This window comes from Bubalus bubalis, chromosome 4, assembly GCF_019923935.1.
Source record: "Bubalus bubalis isolate 160015118507 breed Murrah chromosome 4, NDDB_SH_1, whole genome shotgun sequence".
NCBI classification, from domain to species: Eukaryota; Metazoa; Chordata; class Mammalia; order Artiodactyla; family Bovidae; genus Bubalus; species Bubalus bubalis.
In genome coordinates, this window is record NC_059160.1 from 49,030,754 (window position 1) to 49,050,219 (window position 19,466).

General features: G+C 49.6%; 1 protein-coding gene and 1 long non-coding RNA gene across 3 annotated transcripts in view; one reads left to right on the forward strand and one right to left on the reverse strand.

The window, feature by feature from the left end:
* Positions 1-15,228, forward strand: part of SYN3 (synapsin III) — a 484,704-nt gene extending 469,476 nt beyond the window's left edge. For both annotated transcript variants that reach the window (XM_025283567.3, XM_025283568.3), the window contains exons 11-14: positions 5,152-5,286; positions 6,290-6,377; positions 10,130-10,418; positions 13,988-15,228. In XM_025283567.3, the coding sequence (XP_025139352.2) occupies positions 5,152-5,286; positions 6,290-6,377; positions 10,130-10,418; positions 13,988-14,120 (645 nt within the window). In that variant the 3' untranslated portion in view covers positions 14,121-15,228. The remainder of the gene's footprint in view (positions 1-5,151; positions 5,287-6,289; positions 6,378-10,129; positions 10,419-13,987) is intronic.
* LOC112584523 lies at positions 6,608-9,118 on the reverse strand. The gene is made up of 3 exons (XR_003108762.3): positions 8,695-9,118; positions 7,473-7,646; positions 6,608-7,384 (listed from the first exon to the last, which is right to left on the reverse strand). It is a non-coding gene; the product is annotated as an uncharacterized LOC112584523 (long non-coding RNA).
* Positions 15,229-19,466: the final 4,238 nt, after the last annotated feature.

Here is a 19,466-nt window from a genome sequence, read left to right on the forward strand (position 1 = left end):
GCGGGAGTTCCTCCTGGCCGGAACCAGGCCCCTGGGTAGGCATTCCAGAGGGAAGGAGTCCAGGTGTGATCTCCAGAGTGGTCAGCTGTGTCTTAGGTCAGGGCTGGGGCACAAGCAGCCTAGGCCTCAGAGAGCGGCTCCAGAGGCTTCTCACCCACTGCCCTCACGTACCCCCATCCACCCCCTCAGCTGCATCTAAAGCCTTTGTGCCCAGGGGTCCTGCCCTGGACTTTGATGACTTTGGGCATGAGGTTTGATAACCTTCCAGCACCTGTGGCCCTAACGGTAGGGGAAGGGCACTGGGCCAAGAGTTGGCAAGATTCTGTCCCCTCCAGTCTGTTAAATTTTCTTAGTGTCCAAACGGGTAAAGAGGACCCACTTCCACAGTCACCGTGCAGAGTCCCTCATCTGTTCAATCAACAAACATGTATTAGGGGCTCCCATGGGCCTGGTGTGGGGCAGTTCTGGAGACAGAGCCCTGAACAAGACAGGTATGGAGTGTGCCGGCCGGCAGGGAGGATGGTGCCCTAGTCGCTGCGGGCACTGATGGTTAGGAACGGGGTGGGAATACAGGGAAATGTATGAGAGAGGCTCAGAGGGGCTCAGAGTCCCAGAATCTCTCCCTCAACCTCCCTGCATCTCACAGGCCAGCGCGCCCCTGCTGCCCTCCAGAGCTGTCGCCTGTGGGTCCCTGCGGGCCTCCCATTCCCCTGCCCACCCCCATGACTTCCTCCCCAGGCCTCCCCCAATCCCACAGTCCTCCTCCCAGGCCATGGCTCCCCTGTGTCTCTCCTGACCTCACAGCCCCCCCCCCTCAACCCTTTCCCGGCCCCCGCCAGAGCCATGGCTCTCCGTGGCTTCCCCTGAAAAGGCTGCCCTGGCTCAGAGCTCTCTCCCCAGCGTCACGTCTCGCTGCTCACACACCACCACCACCCCCACCAGTCCCTCCGGTACTTCCCTTCTGCGGCCTTCTCCTCACACCACAGCAGAGGGGCGGTGCTGACACAAGGCCAAGACACGTGAGGGAGCGCCCTGCGGCTGCCCCCTCCCCTGGGTGTGGGCGGTTAATGGGAAGCACATGGCTAGGATGACCGCGAGAGCCGGCTAGTGCTCCAGCCCAGCTTGTCTGCACCACTCCCAGGACCCACAGCGAGCCAGGACCAGTGACTGGAGGGGTGGGAGCCCCGCTGGTCTCCTCCTGCCACGCCAGGAAGGCATTCCTCCCACCCCGAGCCCCTAGACTGACCAGCTTGGAGGTGGAGAGGAGGGAGGCCAGGGTGGACACAGCCCTTCTGCCCAGTCTTGGCCCAAGGAAGGCCTGGTAACTTCCAGGGATGAGTTACCATCTATATTAGCAAGTTCAGTCCTGCTCTAGAAAACAACTCTCAGGAGTTCCTGCAGTCCAGTGGTTAAGACTCCATGCTTGAATGCATGGGATGTGGGTTTGATCCCTGGTCAGGGAACTAAGATCCCACATGCCATGTGGCACAGTCAAAAAAAAACTCTCCCCTCAAGTCCAGTGGCCACCATACCTGAAATCCCCTCAGCAGCCCCTTCTCGGGGGACAGAACCACCATCCTGCACACTTGCTTCCGAGTCAGACCCAGGCTGCTCCCTGGAGGAATGAGGTGCCCACCTTCCTGAGGACACCTGGGTGCTTCAGATCCATGCCCAGGGCACTGCATCTCTGGAATCCCTCCATGGCCCTCCTGCCTCTGCATCTCCTCATAGGACCACCAGACATGAACTCAGCTTTGACACACACATGGTCACTGATTCATTCACCCATTCATTCATTCACTGTTGAGCTCCTCCTCTGGGCACCAGCCCCCAAGTCAGGCGATGAGGATACGGCAGGGTAGCAGGGACTCTGCTCTGGAGCTTCCATTCAGAGAGGGGCCTGCAGTCAGCAAATGAAGGACTCCAGGGCTGCTTCCCCCTCCCTTCTGTGAGTTTAGTTCCTTCTCTCTCACTTGAGCATTATCTCTGCCCTGAGAGCTCTGCCTCTCTGAGTTTCCTCAACTTTCACTCTTAGGAAACAAAAGTTTGTACCCGTGGACCCAGGCTCCCTGCCTCCAGACATTCAGAGGGTCAGGGATGAAAGACCTTCCACATTTGAAAAGAAGATCGTGAGTTTGGACTTTTGAAAAACAAGAAAACTTCTCAAAAATGTATCAGGGGGGAAAGAATGGCTTTTCAGACTTTTTCTTTTTCTCTCACAAACATTACAGAGTGGTTTCCCTTGCTTTTTGGTTTAGAGTGGGGGCAAGGGAGGTAGGGAGCTTTTTACCAGGAAGATAAAAGGTATTTTAAAAAACAAAGACAGGATCCAAAAATACTGATTTCCTTAGCCACCTCTGTGGTGAGAACATAACATTTGTGGGACATGTTTTGTGAAGATCCTCACAGTGAAATACTCAGGGGAAAGACCCTTGAACTTGTCCTCCATGACTTGTCCAGGGAATGACATTGCTCACTGGAAAAATGCTTCCCTGGGGAGACCCGAATGTCCACTTCCTTTAGCTGTGTCCACCGTGGGGACTGCAAAATGCTCTGACCTCAGGTTCATTGTGGCGGCTGTTTTCCACTGTAGCGAACATAGGAAACAGAAACCAGAACAAAAAAAAGAGTGGGCAGGCAGGGCCAGGAAGAGAAAGGCCAGAGCTGCGCACACCGAGGCGCCACAGCCATAGCTCAGCTCAGCCCACGTTGACCGAGAGACGGTCCACGTGCCGGGCAATGGGATCCAGGAAGCCAAGGACCCAGGCCCAGCCCATAGGGAGCTCAGTTTGCTAATACAATCTGTATTCACATCCTTGAGTTTGCTTTTCAGCTTCCCAACCATAATAGGGCTTCCCTGGTGGCTCAGTGGTAAAGAATCCACCTGCAATGCAGGAGACACGGGTATGATCCCTGGATCGGGAAGATCCCCTGTAGAAGGAAATGGCTGCTGCTGCTACCGCTAAGTCGCTTCAGTCGTGTCCGACTCTGTGCGACCCCATAGACGGCAGCCCACCAGGCTTCCCCGTCCCTGGGATTCTCCAGGCAAGAACACTGGAGTGGGTTGCCATTTCCTTCTCCAGTGCATGAAAGTGAAAAATGAAAGTGAAGTTGCTCAGTCGTGTCCGACTCCTAGCGACCCCATGGACTGCAGCCTACCAGGCCCCTCCGTCCATGGGATTTTCCAGGCAAGAGTACTGCAGTGGGGTGCCATTGCCTTCTCCGAAGGAAATGGCTACCCACTCCAATATTCTTGCTTGGCAAATCCCATGGACAGAGGAGCCCGGCGGGCTACAGTCCCTGGGGTCGCAAAGAATTGGACATGACTTAGCTACTAAACAGCAACAACTATAGTAGGTGCTTTAGATTAATGGGCTCCTAAAAGTCCCAGATGCAAGGGTCTTCGCAGCTGCCCAACCCCCTCAGGTTATAGTTGAGGACAACAACAGGCCCACAGATGAGAAGTGAGCTGCCAAGATCATACCCCGAGTCCCTAGGAGAACCAGAGCCTGGAAGCCAGGTCTCCTGTTCCTAGTTCTTACTCAGAGCTGTTCGGTGATTTTTGAGATGTAGAAGGAGTGCTCGCAGTCTGTCCTGGAACTCGCTACTTCTTTGACCCTCAGCTTTCCCACTGTGATATGAGCAGTAATGGTACCTATCTCAAAGAGATACTCTGAGATTTATGTGAGCTCTCCACCCAGTGCTTCGAACAGCACCTGGCACCTAGTAAAGCCATACAGCTCTTACTAGTATCCTTATCGATATGAACAGGACTTGTCCTTCCATTCAGCAGGTACTTATCAAGGGCACACCTGTCTGGACACAGGGCCCATCCCCAAGCCAGGGGCTCACAGTCTGGCTGGGGAGACACACACAAACAGGAGATGGTGAGACAACCAAAGCAAGGATGGCAGGAGTGCCAAGAAGGCTTTGCAGAGGAAGGACCAGCTAGATGTTCCTGGCAGATGAGAAGGGCTAGCCAGGTAGAGAGTGGGAAGAGTCAATGACCTACCTGCCCAAGGACCTGGATGGGAGACAGAACCTCGTGAGTCTAGAGCTTGGGAAAAGGGGAAACCAGATGGAGAATTAGATGGTGGTGAGCTGGGGGAACAGGCTGGTTTCCTATAGCTGGGGAGACAGAGAGCCCACCAAGGCCCCATCCTCCAGCAACCCACCCAAGACCTTCTGCCTCTGTCCATGCCTAGGGAGCCACCTGGATAACTGGCCTACATGACTTTGGGCAAGCCCTTCCCATCTCCAGGCCTTGGTTTCTCCATCTGCCAAAAGAGTGGATGCACAAATATGATCACTCAGCATGCATGCATGCCAAGTCACTTCAGCCGTGTCTGACTCTTTGCAACCCCATGGACTGTAATCCACCAGGCTCTTCTGTCCATGGGATTCTCCGGGCAAGAATACTGGAGTGGGTTGCCATGCCCTCCTCCAGGGGATCTTCCCCACCCAGGGATCGAACTCGCATCTCTTACATCCCCTGCATTGGCAGACAGGTTCTTCACCACCAGCACCACCTGGGAAGCCCCTGATCTCTCAGGGCCCCTCCCATTACAAGTGTGCCTCCTTTGAGAAGCAGCCTTCTCCCTGTGGAAGAAATTTCTCTGCAGTTTATTCTGCTAGAGTTCCAGAGAACAGGCCTCACCTCTTCCCTCTTCTCTCCGAATCTTGAGTTGACTCCAACCCTTGTCATTTTTTGATCATAATTGAGCCCCTTCCTTCACTGTTTTCGGCTTTGTGGAAAACCTTGACCTTGGGCCAAAGTTCAGGAAACTGGCCCCAATCCTGGGTAGGGGCCAAGGTGGGAAAGGAGGGGGCAGAGACCAGCTCCCCAAAGAAAAGAGCAGAAAAGGTCAGCAAAGGCTCCCCGCCCTTGGTCGCATGTCTGAGGCCCAGCAAATGCAGACTGAATTGAACTGAGTCCAGGGAGTTGATTTAGACTGAACTGCGGGAAATCGGAGGTTGTCTCCACGGGGGTCATTTCCAGCGGAGGCGCTGGGCTGGAGATTTGCATGGAGAACACTGCCATCTAGTGTTCACTTCTGTCCTGAGGTCTGAGCCCACCCTCCTGGGATGCGCTGCTCAGCTGCCAGGCTCCCCTGGCATAAGGCTCCTTCAGGACTCCTTTCTCGCCCACAGGTGATGGACAGCTCAATGCCCCTGATTGGAGAGCACGTGGAAGAGGACAAGCAGCTGATGGCCGACCTTGTCATATCCAAAATGAGCCAACTCCTGATGCCAGGGGGCACGGTGCCCTCGCCCCTGAGGCCTTGGGTGAGAGAGCGTATAGTCATGAGAGATGCTTGGCCGTCTGGGAGGGGGTGCCCTGATCCAGAGGAGATGCACCCAGGGAGGAACCGACCTGGAGAGAAAGAAATGGGGTGTGGGTGGGGCTGGGCTTGGGGGAGAGTTTGTACCCCTGCTCCTGACCTGGACATTTGGGAGGCTCTGAGGGGCCCTCCCTCTCTCTGCCACCCTGGAGAGAAAAACGTGGTCTCAACTGGGCTTTGAGTGTCTGCAGGCAGAGATTATTATCATAGAAAACCAGCTGTCCCCTCTGTGCCCTCCCTCCCAGGCCTGAGTGGTGAGCAGGGTGTGTGTGTTCCCGGGCCTGAGTGGTGAGCAGGGTGTGTGTGTGTGTGTGCGCACGCACGCACACTCATGCCCACATGTACACACATGCCCTTTGTGTGCTCCCAGGGCACTGGTCAACAGGGACTCTTGTGTCTTCCATTTGCTCATCTTCCAACTTCTTCACGCTAACACAGAGCTCCTGTCTTCCCTGATCCTCACCATGGGTTACCAGATGATTCTCCAAAGAATTTGCTAGATCTCCAGCTTTCTGGAAAAGCAAGTCTCAAAACCTGATCCCCCTTTTTCCCCCTCAAAACAAATCTGTGATAACAGATGTCAGAAAGATGCTTGTTCTCAAGAAGGCCACTGGCTTGGAGAGGGCACGGGCAGCCTTCTCCACTGGAAATGTTCTGTCTTGACCTGCTTGGTGATTACACAGGTGTCTCCACGTGTAGAAACTATTTGTGCTGTGCACATTATGTAAGTTTTACCTCAATAACGATGGAGAAGGAAATGGCAACCCACTCCAGTATTCTTGCCTGGAGAATCCCATAGACAAAGGAGCCTGGCGGGCTACAGTCCATTACACAACTGAGCAACTGAGCACCTCAATAACAAACAGATGTTTACAAATCCTGCCCTCCCATCCAGGAAGTGAATGGCTGTAGTGGCCACAACAGTCTTCTTTTCTCTTCTGCTTTAGGCTCCTCAGACTAAACCAGCAAAATCCCCTGGGCAAGCCCAACTGGGTCCTCCACTTGGACAACCCCAGCCGCGGCCACCCACACAAGGTAGGACCCACGACGAGCCACCCACCAAGAGAAACCATCCAGGCAAGGATGCTGAAATGCACTGAGGGATCCACATGTGACTTCCAAAAAGGCACTCTGAAAAACTCCATGTTAATACTTAATTACCAGACTTATTCCCTTGCTCTGTGTGCAAAATGAAGGAGACCATGAGGTTGTCATTCCTTTAAAGGAAATGAGGGATTTCCCTCAGGAAAGGAGGGAAGAAAGACCGAAAGTAAATGTATTAAGTACCTAATATGTGCCAGGCCCTGTGCTAGGGACTTTCCCATTTATGGCCTCATTTTCAGCTTCCTAACGTGTCAGCGATGTAAACAGGGGTATTTCCTTTTTACAGAGGTAGCTGTTGAGGCTTTGTCCAAGGAAGCACAAGAAAATGGCATGTTTACAAGTCTGGTCTTTCAGATCTTCTAGAAAGTGCCTGCTTCCTAGCCACTAGCAGTGCCTGATTATAGATTTATGAGCCAACCAGCAAGAGTGAGAAAGAAAAATGGAACATTACATAGAACCTTGTCAATTCGAATCATTCCTCAAAAATATCCCAGTATTACTAAGTAAATGCCACCATTTATCAGAGAATGGATGGACTGTTGATGACAAGATGAAAGGAGACTGTGGCAGTAACTAACCCCTTCTCTTGGGCTGCCAGCTGCTCGCGTGTTCTCACGCTCAGGCCTGGGGCCAAAGTCACCCATGTCCTCTCTCGATGTCAGAACCTTCCAGGCACCCTCATGGCTCTAGTGCCAGCTTAGGGCCTCAGGTCAGCTTCACTCCAAGATGCCAGGCCAGGCATTTTCACGGTGATCTTTTAAGGACCTGCCCTAAGACCCATGGGAAATAAAGCACTATTATCACACGGGGACCTTCCCTTTATCAAAGTGATGCACTCATTGCTTCTGGGGAAAATCAGCCTTGGGCAGCAAAGGGCTTCCTCTTCCACAGGTCTTATATAAAACACCCATTCATCCTTCTCGTCTGAGCTTCTCTTCCTGGAAAAGCAGAAAGCATTTAAGAAAAGGGAAATTGCAGGACTTACACAACTGTGTGCCAGTGAACACTGGGTTTTTCAGGACTTACACAACTGTGTGCCAGTGAACACTGGGTTCTTCTTCAGGCAGATGAACACGTTTGAATCTACTTACAGTGTCTCCCTCTGGCAGACTTAGGCAAGCTACCTCACTTCTCAGAGGCTCAGTTTCCACAGTGATGAAGCAGGAAATGACATCTGCCTGTTTAGTAAAGGGGAGCTGCCTGTGAGATAATGCAAGAGAAGCAGTTATAACTAGCAAGATGTCCCATTGTGGAGGTAGTGCTTCGTAGATGCTAGTAATTTACTGCTGATACCCATCACTCAGTCGTGTCTGACTCTTTGGGACACCATGGACTATAACCCACCAGGCTCCTCTGTCCATGGAATTCTCCAGGCAAGAATACTGGAAGGGGTTGCCATTCCCTCCTCCAGGGGAGGAGGGTCAAAGGGTCAAACCCAGGTCTCTTGCATTGCAGGCAGATTCTTTACGGTCTGAGCCATCAGGGACTTTAACTGTTAAAAGCTCACTATTAGAGACTTCCTACACAATCCAGAGGATTGCACTCCACCTCAGGGAGTGCAGTGGAACTAAGATCCCACATGCCACACAGTGTGCCAAAAAAAAGAAAATCTGGGTCCAAAGAGATGTCAAGTAGATGGAGAAACAGGATAGGGACCTCAAAAGGACACAAAAGGGATTATCAAAACCTTTGAGGCCAGCAAGGATGCCAAGAACTTTATTCTTACTGGATTTTTCTGTAAGGAAAGCAGTTATCCTGATATAAAGAGACACTGCCAGAATAAACTCTTTTATTTTTTAAAACTCACTATTAATAATTTGTGTCTTACTAAGCTTCCCTGCTGACTCAGTGGTAAAGAATCCAACCGTCAACACAGGAAACATGAGTTCGATCCCTGGGTCAGGAAGATCCCCTGGAGAAGGCAATGGCAACCCACTCTAGTACTCTTGCCTGAGAAAATCCCACGGACAGAGGAGCCCGGTGGGCTGCAGTCTGTGAGGGTCACCAAGAGTTGACCACAACTTAGTGACTAAACAACAACTACAAACAGCACAGCGATGATAATATACACGTTGTTCTTAATGATGTCATCATTAAGAATACTTATGACCGCTGCAGCCCACTGCCCTCCTGCCAAGTGATAGTTCTTTGCTTACAAAATGTTCAAAGCAAAGGATTCACCACCCCGCCAGGCTCTGCCCATGCCTCTGCCCTACCCTCTCCTTTCCCACTCTGCCCCAGGACTTACTTTTTCAGCCACATTTGCACAGAGCGCTTCTAAAACAGAGAGCTACTGTATTCTTGCTTCCTCTCCGGCTCAGAGTAGAGACATGCTCGACAAATAAAGAGATATTATTTTAAGGGACAGGAGGCTAAACATACTTTTAGTGAGTTGAAAAACAATCAATTAAAAACAAATTAGGATAATTAAAGAAAATGCTCATGGAATTAACATTTAGAGTAAAAATAACAAGGCTAATTAAAACACAATGCTTTCGTTGAGTTCCCAAATTAACAAGATCACATTATTAACTTGTTTTTTGAACTCACTACTCATTTTCAACTCAGTGAAAGTGACGTTCTCTTCTAAGGAACCTCATCATCTTTTAGCACTGATCCTGTGCTAAAGCAAATACTAAGCAAATACTATCTACATATAAGTTAATTTTTTTCTATGTGCTCAAACAAAAAGTATTATTATTATTATTATTTTTTTGCTTTGCCAAGAAGCTGAAAGAAAATTACTAGTCTCTTGGTGAATCTCATCTGTATAATAGGGACTAAACGAATAGTTAATAAATGAATGAATAAGAGTCCAGATTTTCTAAGATATTAATCAGCCTTGAGGGGCAGAGTGTTGGGGAAAGAGGGGAGATTTAAGATAAAAGAAAACATGTTTTTTTGGACCTATGGTGAGTTTAACAAAACAAAAAAGCAAACCAACATTTAAAAATGAGAAGCTTTCACATAAAATCCAGATTTCCAGCTGCTGTGACGGAGTAGGAGCTCTAGAAACACTGGGCGACTATGTGGCGAATGCCAGTGACACTTAGTAATCCTGCTCCCTTAGGGACACTGGCTTCCCGGAGGGCGCAAGTGATAACAAGCCCACCTTCCAGAAAAGGAGAAGTAAGAGATGCGGCTTCCGTCCCTGAGTCAGATCGCCTGGAGGAGGGCATGACAACCCACTCCAGTGTTCTTGCAGAATACTGGGAATCCCATGGACAGAGGAGCCTGGCGGGCTACAGTCCATGGGATCGCAGAGTCAGACACAACTGAAGTGACTTAGCATGCATAGCCTGCTCCCTTGGACAGGGCAAGGACTCCTTCCTTTGCCTCGGGCATGTATTTTTATACATGCCAAAATGTAATTAACCCACAAATACTGTTTTATAAGCTGCTTTCTGTCTAGTAGTCTATATTAATATTTAGCATATATCATCAACAACATCCCATGGTGTTTAATATTGTTCTGCCACATCATACATGATGACCATAGCACATTCCATTACAGGAATGTATCTTAAAGTTCCAGTCAGTTCCCCTACAGTTGTGCGTTTGTATTGTTTTCCGTTTTTCACTGGTAGGAAGAACCCTGTAATGGGCGTCCTCAAAGTGACACCCGTGCACAGCCTTATTTATCCTAAAAGAATTTGAACGGAATCATTTTTTTCTCCCTGTAGGGGGCCCTCGCCCAGTTCAGTCTCCTCAGCCCCCAAGATCTGGGAGCCCCTCCCAGCAGAGGCTCTCCCCACAAGGCCAGCAACCCCTGAGCCCTCAGTCTGGATCGCCACAGCAGAGATCGCCAGGGTCTCCCCAGCTCTCCCGTGCATCTGGAGGCAGCTCTCCAAACCAGGCCCCCAAGTCGAGCGCACCCCTTACCTCGCAGCCCCGGCCCCCTGTGCAGGGCCGCAGCGCCTCCCAACAGGGCGAAGAGGCCAAGAAGCCAGCATCACCCCATCCCCATCTCAAGTAAGTGCTTTGGGACCTGGGAAGGGCTGAGAGTGGACTTGGGGTGTGGGCGGAGCTGGGCCGGCTCAGGGTTGGGGACTCAGAGCAAGACCCACCAAGGCCTCACCCCAGCTTTAAATGGGCAAAAGGAGGCCTAGAGGATGGAGCCTGGGGGGCAGGCAGCACCTAGCAAGGCCCGAGCATAGGTTAGGCCCCACTGTGATCCTCCACGTGTACCTGCATCAGGTACTCCTTGCTGCATAACAGACCACCCTGAAACTTAGGGGCTTAAGAAAGCAACCATTTTCTTTGTTCATAGTTTTTTTCATTTAGTCACTTGTACTGAGTTTGGTTTAGCTGGGAGGATCTCCCGATGGTCTCTCCTGGAGAGTTACCAGATAAAATGCAGGATGCCCAATTAGATTTGAATTTCAGACAATGAATAATTTGGAGTGTATGCCCTCAAATATTGCACGTGCTTAGTCGCTGAGTCATGTCCGACTCTTTGCTACCCCATGGACTGTAGCCCGCCAGGCTCCTCTGTTCATGGGATTCTCTAGGCAAGAACACTGGAGTGGGTTGCCATGCCCTCCTCCAGGGGATCTTCCCAACCCAGGGATCAAACCCAGATCTCCCGCACTGCAGGTGGATTCTTTACTGTCTGAGCCACCAGGAAGCCAAATATTGCACGGGTTAGACTTATATTCAGAAAGTATTTTTTTAATCTGCATTTCAAACTTAACTGGGTGTCATGAATGCTTGCTTACTAAATCTAGCAGCCCTGCTCTTCTGGGATTGCTCATAGGGCTGTAGTTATCTGTCCGCTTACCTGTGGCTGGACAGTCCAAGAGGGCTTCTGCACACATCTGGTTGCTGGTGTCGCCTGTCAGTCGAGCCTCTCTCTCTCCTGGGGCCTCATCCTCCAGCAGGCTGGACCCAGCTTCCTTATGTGGTAGAATTACTTTCCAAAACGGCAAAAGTAGAAGCTTCGAGGCCTCTCAAGGTCCAGCCTTAGAAGCTGCACGATGTCATTTCATCCCATCATAGGCTTTTGATAAAAACAAGTCACATGGTCAAGCCCAGATTAAAAAGGTGGGAAAATGGACTCCTTTTTAAAACCGTATTTATCGGGCTGTGTCGGGCCTTAGTTGCAGCATGCGGGATCTTTGTTGTGTCACGCAGGCTCAGGAGTTGTGGCGCATAGGCTTAAGTTGCTCCTCGGCATGTGGGATCTTAGTTCCCTGACCAGGGATCGAACCCATGTCTCCTGCATTGCAGGGCGGATTTTTAACCACTGGACACCAGAAGTCCTGGAAATAGACTCTTGATACAAGGACCTGCAAAGTCACCCTGTGAAAGGCTAGATGACCGGGATGGGAGGGAAGCTTCCATCCCAGGGCACTCATCTGTTCTGTCCCTTGTTTCCTCCCAAGCCCGTCTCTTGGTTTGAGGTCAGAGAGAGAGATCCCAAATGTATTTTCTTTGGAAAGTTTTTCCTTTCCTTCAACTCCAAACAAGCTAACCATAAGTCTTCAGAAGAGGTAATATATTCACCTGGTTCAAAGATCTAAAAAATATTGATGTTTTTATTGAAAACCCTACCCCACCTCATTCTCATCCAATGCTTTCCTGCCCCCTGCTCCCCAGAGGTAACTACTTGTGTTAGTTCTAGTGTGTTCCTCCAGTATTCCCTTATGCATATACGGAAATATATGTTCTGTTTCCTCCTCCCACTTATTTACACAATCAGCAGTGTTCACTATCCACACCATTCGCTCCTTGCTTTTACATTTAGCAATACATTCTGGAGCTCTTCCACGCAGGTCATTAACATTTTCTCCTTTTCACAGCTGTATAATTATTCCACTGTGTAATTATACTGCAATTTATCTAACTAATCCACTGTAAATGGAAATTTGGTTTTCTCTTACGAAGAAGGCAGCAGTGAATAGCCTTAAAAACAAGCTTTTTCTTACATGTGCAGGATCAACTGTATAGAAAATACCTGAGATGGTATTGTTGGATCAAAGGATAAATGCGTTTTTAGCTTAGTAATATTAGCAAGTGGTCCTCCAGCAGTAGGCATAGAGGTTGACAGCACAGACTCGAGTCAGACCACGTTTGGGTTCAGTTTGAAGTCTGCCACTTAAAAGCTGCCTGACCTCAGAAAAAAGTTACTTAACCTCTCTGTGCCTAAACTTCTTCACATGCAGAATGGGGACAATAGTATTTACCCCACACGGTTATTATAAGAATGAAAATGAGTGTTTGCACATTTGGTGCTCAGAATGCTGCTGGCTCCATACATGTATATCTTTGGCTGCCTCTCACATGTGAAAAGATGCAGCCCAGCTAATCATAGCACAGACGAAGGCTCCGGAGCTTGAGCCAGCTTTGAGCACTAACCTTGTAGTAACATAGCTGTGTGTCTGTGTTAGTCACTCAGTCATGTCTGACTCTTTGAGACCCTATGAAGTGTAGCCCCCAGGCTCCTCTGTCCATGGAATTCTCCAGGCAAGAATACTGGAGTGGGTTGCCATGCCTTCCTCCAATGGATCTTCCTGACCAGGGAGCGAACTCGAGTCTCCTGCATTGCAGGCAGATTCTTTACCATCTGAGCCATCAGGGAAGCCCAGCAATCTAGCTAACAACACTTGAATCTCCTGGTTGATGCTCTAAAGTATTATTTGGTTCAATTCAGGTCAGCATGTACTTACCAAACGCCTACTCTGAACTAGTCTTGAGTAACACCCTGGGTGGAAAAAGCAAGGGGTAAAAGATAGCCCTGCTCTGAAGAAGACTTGAGTCATTTCATGTGATGACAAGAGCCTGCATGGAGCACTCCCTGTCTTTCACCCCCTCTAGACTGTGAGCCCCTTGAGGGCAGGGCCTGAATCTCATTCATGTTTGGAGCCCTGTCGCCTGGTATTCGGCTGGCACAGAGTCCAACACTGCCTTTCAGATAGGAGGCACTGTGAGAATCCCAAAGCGCATTGGGGTGGCCATAAGAGCTTCAGGCAGGGCTGGAGTCGAAGCCCATGGTGTCCGAGCTGCAAGAGGCCTGAGGGTGGGCTGGACCAACCCTCTGTCTCACAGATGAGGGAAAGAGGCCCCGCTCAGTGACTTTTTTGCCCACAGCTGGAGGAACAGATGGCAGAAAGGGTCTGGAACACAGACCCTCTGATCCCCAAACTGGTGCTGGGACGTATAGGAGGAACAAGCCTAACCTGTTGCTATCGCACCTTACAGTTTGCCAGGCGGGTTTGTGCACTGAGGCAGGAGAGTGGACAAGCAGCTCGCCAGCTGTGCCTGACGTCTGAGCAACCTGTTTTTGTGCGAAGAATTTGAGCCTTGGATGCTCCCTGTTCCTTGCTATGAGCCCCAATTTCTGCACCTGAAAAAGGAGGGTCCCAGTAGCCCCCTGGCGGGTTAATTGTGTGTGTGGTACAAGTGTGGGGATGCCTGGCTGCTGGGCTCAGTATCCTTGCGGTGATGGGGTTCATCCAGCCGGCTCCCAGGCAGGCCCCAGGACTCATTTCCTGGGGAATCCAGTCATGTCACCCCCAACTTCCTTTGCCTTTCTGTTTCAGCAAATCCCAGTCCCTGACTAACAGCCTCAGCACATCTGACACCTCCCAGCGCGGGACCCCCAGTGAGGACGAGGCTAAGGCCGAGACCATCCGCAACCTGAGGAAGTCTTTCGCCAGCCTGTTCTCTGACTAACCATGGTCAGGCCTCTCCTGCCCCACCCTCCATCTCAGCCTTGGTTCCTGCTGGGAACAGAATGGAGGGCCTGAGAATATCCTTTCCAAATGCCTTTGATCCAGGAACTGAGTTCATGTGTACCCATTTCCCTTTGCCGTGGTGTTCCAGCATCATCCAGCCAAGTGGTGGGCATTTGAGAGCCTTCAAATTCCTCAAAATGGGCCTTACAGATGGGTGTCACATCCGCCTTCTTGCCCAAACGCTTGCTCCCCTGCCTCCGTTAACCAAGCGAGACATCAGTGTGACTGGTTCCACATTGCTTGTTAGTGTTTTGCTTGCCTTGGGGAAGGGCCCTTTCTGAGCCTTGCCCCCATTTCCATCAAATGCAGATGCTGAAGTCAGACCTCAGCAATGTAGGAGGCAATAACCTTTTGACAGTGTTCTACAAACAAAAGGAGAAAAGCCCAGCCAAGGGAACTTAGCACCCACCCTTGTCAGTTCCATCCAAGCTCAAGAGACGGGCCTGCAGACCAGGCAGGCCCAGGCCCCATCACCCCCGCCACCAGTGGGTCTTGAGGACCACAGAATGCATTCAGACCATGTGACATGTTGAGCCTTTCAGAACACAACAGAAACAGTGGGGAGGCCTTTGCAAGGCCACTCCCACCCAGCATGCTATCCTAAATTGGACAGCCAAGAGCAGACCCCGGGTTCTTTTAGGAATCACTACTAGTTCCCAGAGGGAGAAGATGTCCTTAACTAGTCAGTGCCCCTCCACCCATTCTGTGTTACACCACCGTTCAGTCTCTCTGAATTCCCACCGGGAATGCTGTTTCCCCCTCAAGGACACACAAGGAACCAGAGACAATGAGCAGACAGATGACACAGGATCAGAAAGTGCGATGACAGTAACTTCTAGCTCAGTGCTTCAGACTGAGCAGCAAGGCATTGGTAGGTTACTCAGTTACAGAAGGGTTCACTGGTCAAATGTGCTTAGGAGATACTGTTTTGGGTTTGTTTTCTGAGCTTGATAGTACCTATATCAAAGGCTCTTGGAATTCCTATAGTAAAGAAATTAGCTTTAACTTTGTTTAAGCCACACTTATTTGACTAAAAAAGTTAACTGCAGAGCTGGAAAATGTAGCCTGACTCTCTTCCCAATGCTCTTTCTCCTGCATCAGACTCCTCTGGGGAGGGGAAGGGGTGGAGAGGGTGTCCTGATCACCAAGCACCTGGTGCTAGAAACATTGTTGGTGCCAGAACCAGCCTCCTGGTTCTAGAAAGCACTGAGGGTATTAGAACATAGCCACACTGTCCCCTTACATCCCACTTAGCAACTTGAGGGGCTTCCCTGATAGCTCAGTTGGTAAAGAATCCACCTGCAATGCGGGAGCCCTGGGTTCAATCCCTGGAGAAGGGAAAGGCTACCCACTCCAGTATTCTGGCCTGGAGAATTCCATGGACTGCAGTCCATGGGGTTGCAAAGAGCTGGACACAACTGAGCGACTTTCACTTTCACTTGCAACTTGAGACACAGCTTCCCCTTACTGCACACAGGGAAGGGAGAGAGGGAGGTGAAAATGAAAGCGTCCTTGGCCTGGAGCTGCAATCTGAATAAAAGAATGCAGAGAACTTGTCAGGCAGGTGTAACACCACGGAGCCATGTGTTTTAGGAGATTAAGAAGACAGGAAATACACGAGGCAGTCGTCATTCTCCCACTCTGGAAGTAAGACCAGAAGAAGAAATCAAACTATCTCACCCAATTCTCACTTAGCAATAAAACACAGCCCAAAATACACAACAAAGTGGTGACAGGCTAGACAAGGTTCCTCAAAGCGTAGGACATGGACATGGGCATAAGTCACTTCATTTCAGGCCAGAGGGCTCAGAACTTCTGCTCATCAGGCCTTGAACCTGTGTCTCTGTCAACCTAAGTGTTTGGAATGCCCCTTGAAGTCAGACCTGCCCTGAGCTGTGTGGGAACACTGCTGCTTGAATGGTGTTGGGGTGGAAGCGTCACACCCAGGTGGCCCCATAAACAGTGGTGACATGGCTTACATTGTCCCACTTTCCTGTATGCTGTCCCCTCTCCCTGAAAACATCGGAACATCCAAGCACCAGATATTCCAATACAGTAGCACACTCATTTCTCAGGCTAGGCATCCTTGTTTTTATAGCCATGCACGGACAACCCCAGGACATGAGACAAAGGGTATAACCAACACACTGAAACAAATTCTCCCATTGGTCTGTGTGTGAATGCCGAGACCTTGCATGGTCCTTTGTGACAGTCCCCAAAATGGACTGGTTTCTCATGTAAACTAGCACATGTTCCCTCCAAACATTTTACCTTTAATAATTGTGATATTTCTAAATGAGAAAGAACAAAATGAAAGGGGCAGAAGAGTCACTCTGGAGAGATTCTGAAAGGTCGTGTTTGTTCATTTTTGCTTGGTTTCACAACTCTGGTCCAAAGAAAAGCTAGCATTTCCTGTCCACACTGACTTGGTGAGGCCGAACCAGGACAAAGATCCATTTGGTTTGTGCTGACATGTAGCACAGTGAATAGAGAGTTTAAAATGCAGCCCCGCTGGACACCTCCACCAGCTGCAGAAAATACCTTCTTCCAGATCTTCCTCCTAACAGCCTGATTAAAAAAGGGCACTGTGACTTAATTGTCACATCAGCTTTCGAGGGACACTGGAATCTACATGTCCTTTCTCTTCCATTCATCCTCTGTCCCCTGGTTCAGTCCCTGCTGATGGGGCAGTTAGTTCTACCTTTCCAGAATTTCAGGGTGATAGGCCTTCACGCCCATGGTAACAAACACAGGAGTAAATCCCGTGAGCCTGAACATCAGTGACCTTCTGGAAGTTCTCATCTGAATTTGCAATGAAAGGAGCTTGAGGGGAAAGCAAGCTGGTGCCGGCAGCTCGTGAACAAGCTGCGTGGGCACAGCACAGCGCCTGCCCTCGGCACAGTCGGTGTGCAGGATGTGTGTTAGATTGGCCCTTCTAGAAAACTGTGAAGTCAACAAAATGCAAAGTGTTAAAAGTAAAGAAAAAGTTTGTTTTTTCTGAGAGTATCAATGTGAGGAAGTCACTTGCCCAGGAAAAGAATTAAGCCAATAGAGAAATTAATGAGCTAAGAAGCTGAAGAAAACCTGTGGTCCACGGGGACAAGCAGAGCAGGGGCTGTGGTGAGCGTGGACCCACAGGTGAACTCTCTGCAGGGCCACCACAGTGGGGAGCAGACCAGGACAATAGCAAAGCCTGTCCAACTTTTCCAGACCCAGGACCCAGGGGTCCCTCCAGATCACCCAATACACAGCAGAGCCCAACTCTGGCCATCCCGCCCCTCCCAGCTCTGTGCTTCATGTTCAGCTTCGTAGAACAGGTTGGTGGCTCATTTGCTTTTGTGTTCAGAATTGGTGAAAGGATGCAGGTTAGGGTACAGTGTAAGCATGTGAAGTCAGCCTCGCAGATACAAGCTGTAACTCAATTATGCTGGAGGATTAAATAGCTCTGAGAGCACTTGCATATGTGTGGTTTTCTTTGTTCAAGTGAGCATGGGGACTGGTTACTAATTATCCCCACTAAGTGTCAAAAGTTGTCCTGGACTCCAGGGCAGTCACAGATTAAATCCTGTTTCCGTCTACTATGTAGACTTTAATAGCAGGTGGCATTTTGGGTTTGCTTGCAGACAAACTGGAAGGTTGTGCGATAAGCAAGTCAAACCAGCCCATTAACCAAACACAATGCATAAAGGCCACAGAGGCTCCCTTGTGTTTCCACAAACGAAACATGCAGCCGCAAGAGAGGAGACTCGTAGATTCTGTTCAGAACCCTCTCAACTGGCAGGCCAGGAAGAAAAGAAGAAAAAAATTTTTTGAAATTTTAGTGTGTCATAAAACCAATCTAAACATTCCTTCTACAGTTGTATGAGAGAAGAGAAAGAGAAAATTCTTTAAAGTCCTAAGTATCTTTCATTATTTCTATTCTGATTGGTCCTGCTGCTGCTAAGTAGCTTCAGTCGTGTCCAGCTCTGTGCGACCCCATAGATGGCAGCCCACCAGACTCCTCTGTCCCTGGGATTCTCCAGGCAAGAATACTGGAGTGGGTTGCCATTTCCTTCTCCAACGCATGAAAGTGAAAAGTGAAAGTGAAGTCGCTCAGTCGTGTCTGACGCTTCGCGACCCCATGGACTAGAGCCTACCAGGCTCCTCCATCCATGGGATTTTCCAGGCAAGAGTACTGGAGTGTGGTGCCACTGCCTTCTCCACTGATTGGTCCTACTACTTGTAATTTCAATTTCCAGCCTATCATATTTAAGTATCTGCTGTCTCTGGTCTTTTGTTGAATCTAGAGCAGAAGCAAATTAACATCTCCTTCCCTCTTAATTAACATTTCACCTGGTTTGCTCTGGGACAGCAGAAACTTCAGTGCTATAACCTGTTCGGGAATCCCAAAGAGGGCCATTTAATTAAGATGAAACCCTGTCATGTGACCTAATACTTCCATGTTTTATCCACTCCACATTTTCTGCAGTCAACTGGAGGCTGTCGAAAGGAATGTTAACCCTGCCTGGCTCCTCCTGGAGAGCTGTAATTTGGCAGGGTAGGAGAAAGACAAACCTTGGTTCAGGGTCCCAAGTATAGAGAGCAAAGGGGAGTGTCAGAATCACAGAGGTATTTAGCTAAGCAGTGATCTCAGGAATTGGAGAGGCAAGCTAGAGTGAGGAGACAGAATTCAATTTTTTGTACCTAAGGAATCACAAAATCTACATTGTTGAGAGGCTACCTGCCGTGATTTGATTCCAACCGTGCCAAACCAGAGCTTTTTTTTTTAATAAAGGGGGGGTGGGCAGAGGTGGTGGTTGGCAAGCTTCTGTTAATAAAAATAACTAAAGGGGAAAATGAAGGGCCAGAGAAAGTCCTTAAGGCTACAAGCCAGTAAGGTGGAGCTTCATCTACCACGGCGCTCATCCATCACATCAGTGACGTCAGAAAGTCATGGAGCAAACAGGCTACAACCACACCATGACTTCATCCCCATTGTTCACCAGCAACACATACAGCTTAACAGTCTAATGAGAAGAATGTGGATTTTATAAGCTTCTAACTATGAGCTAGTTAAGAGGAAAAGCTTTGATGGTGGTTTTAGGAACTCAGAATAAACTACTATGAGAGGCTGCAAATTTAGGCGTGTGACACACCGCTGGTATCCTAAACTGAGAGGGATCTGGCCCATGGGCCAGTAAGTCTGAGCTAAGCTTGGGAAGTAGCATCTGTTTCCTTGGGACACCAGCACCGCTCACGAACCTCTCCGAGACCACTCAGAAAGGACTGCATTCTGAAAATTCCT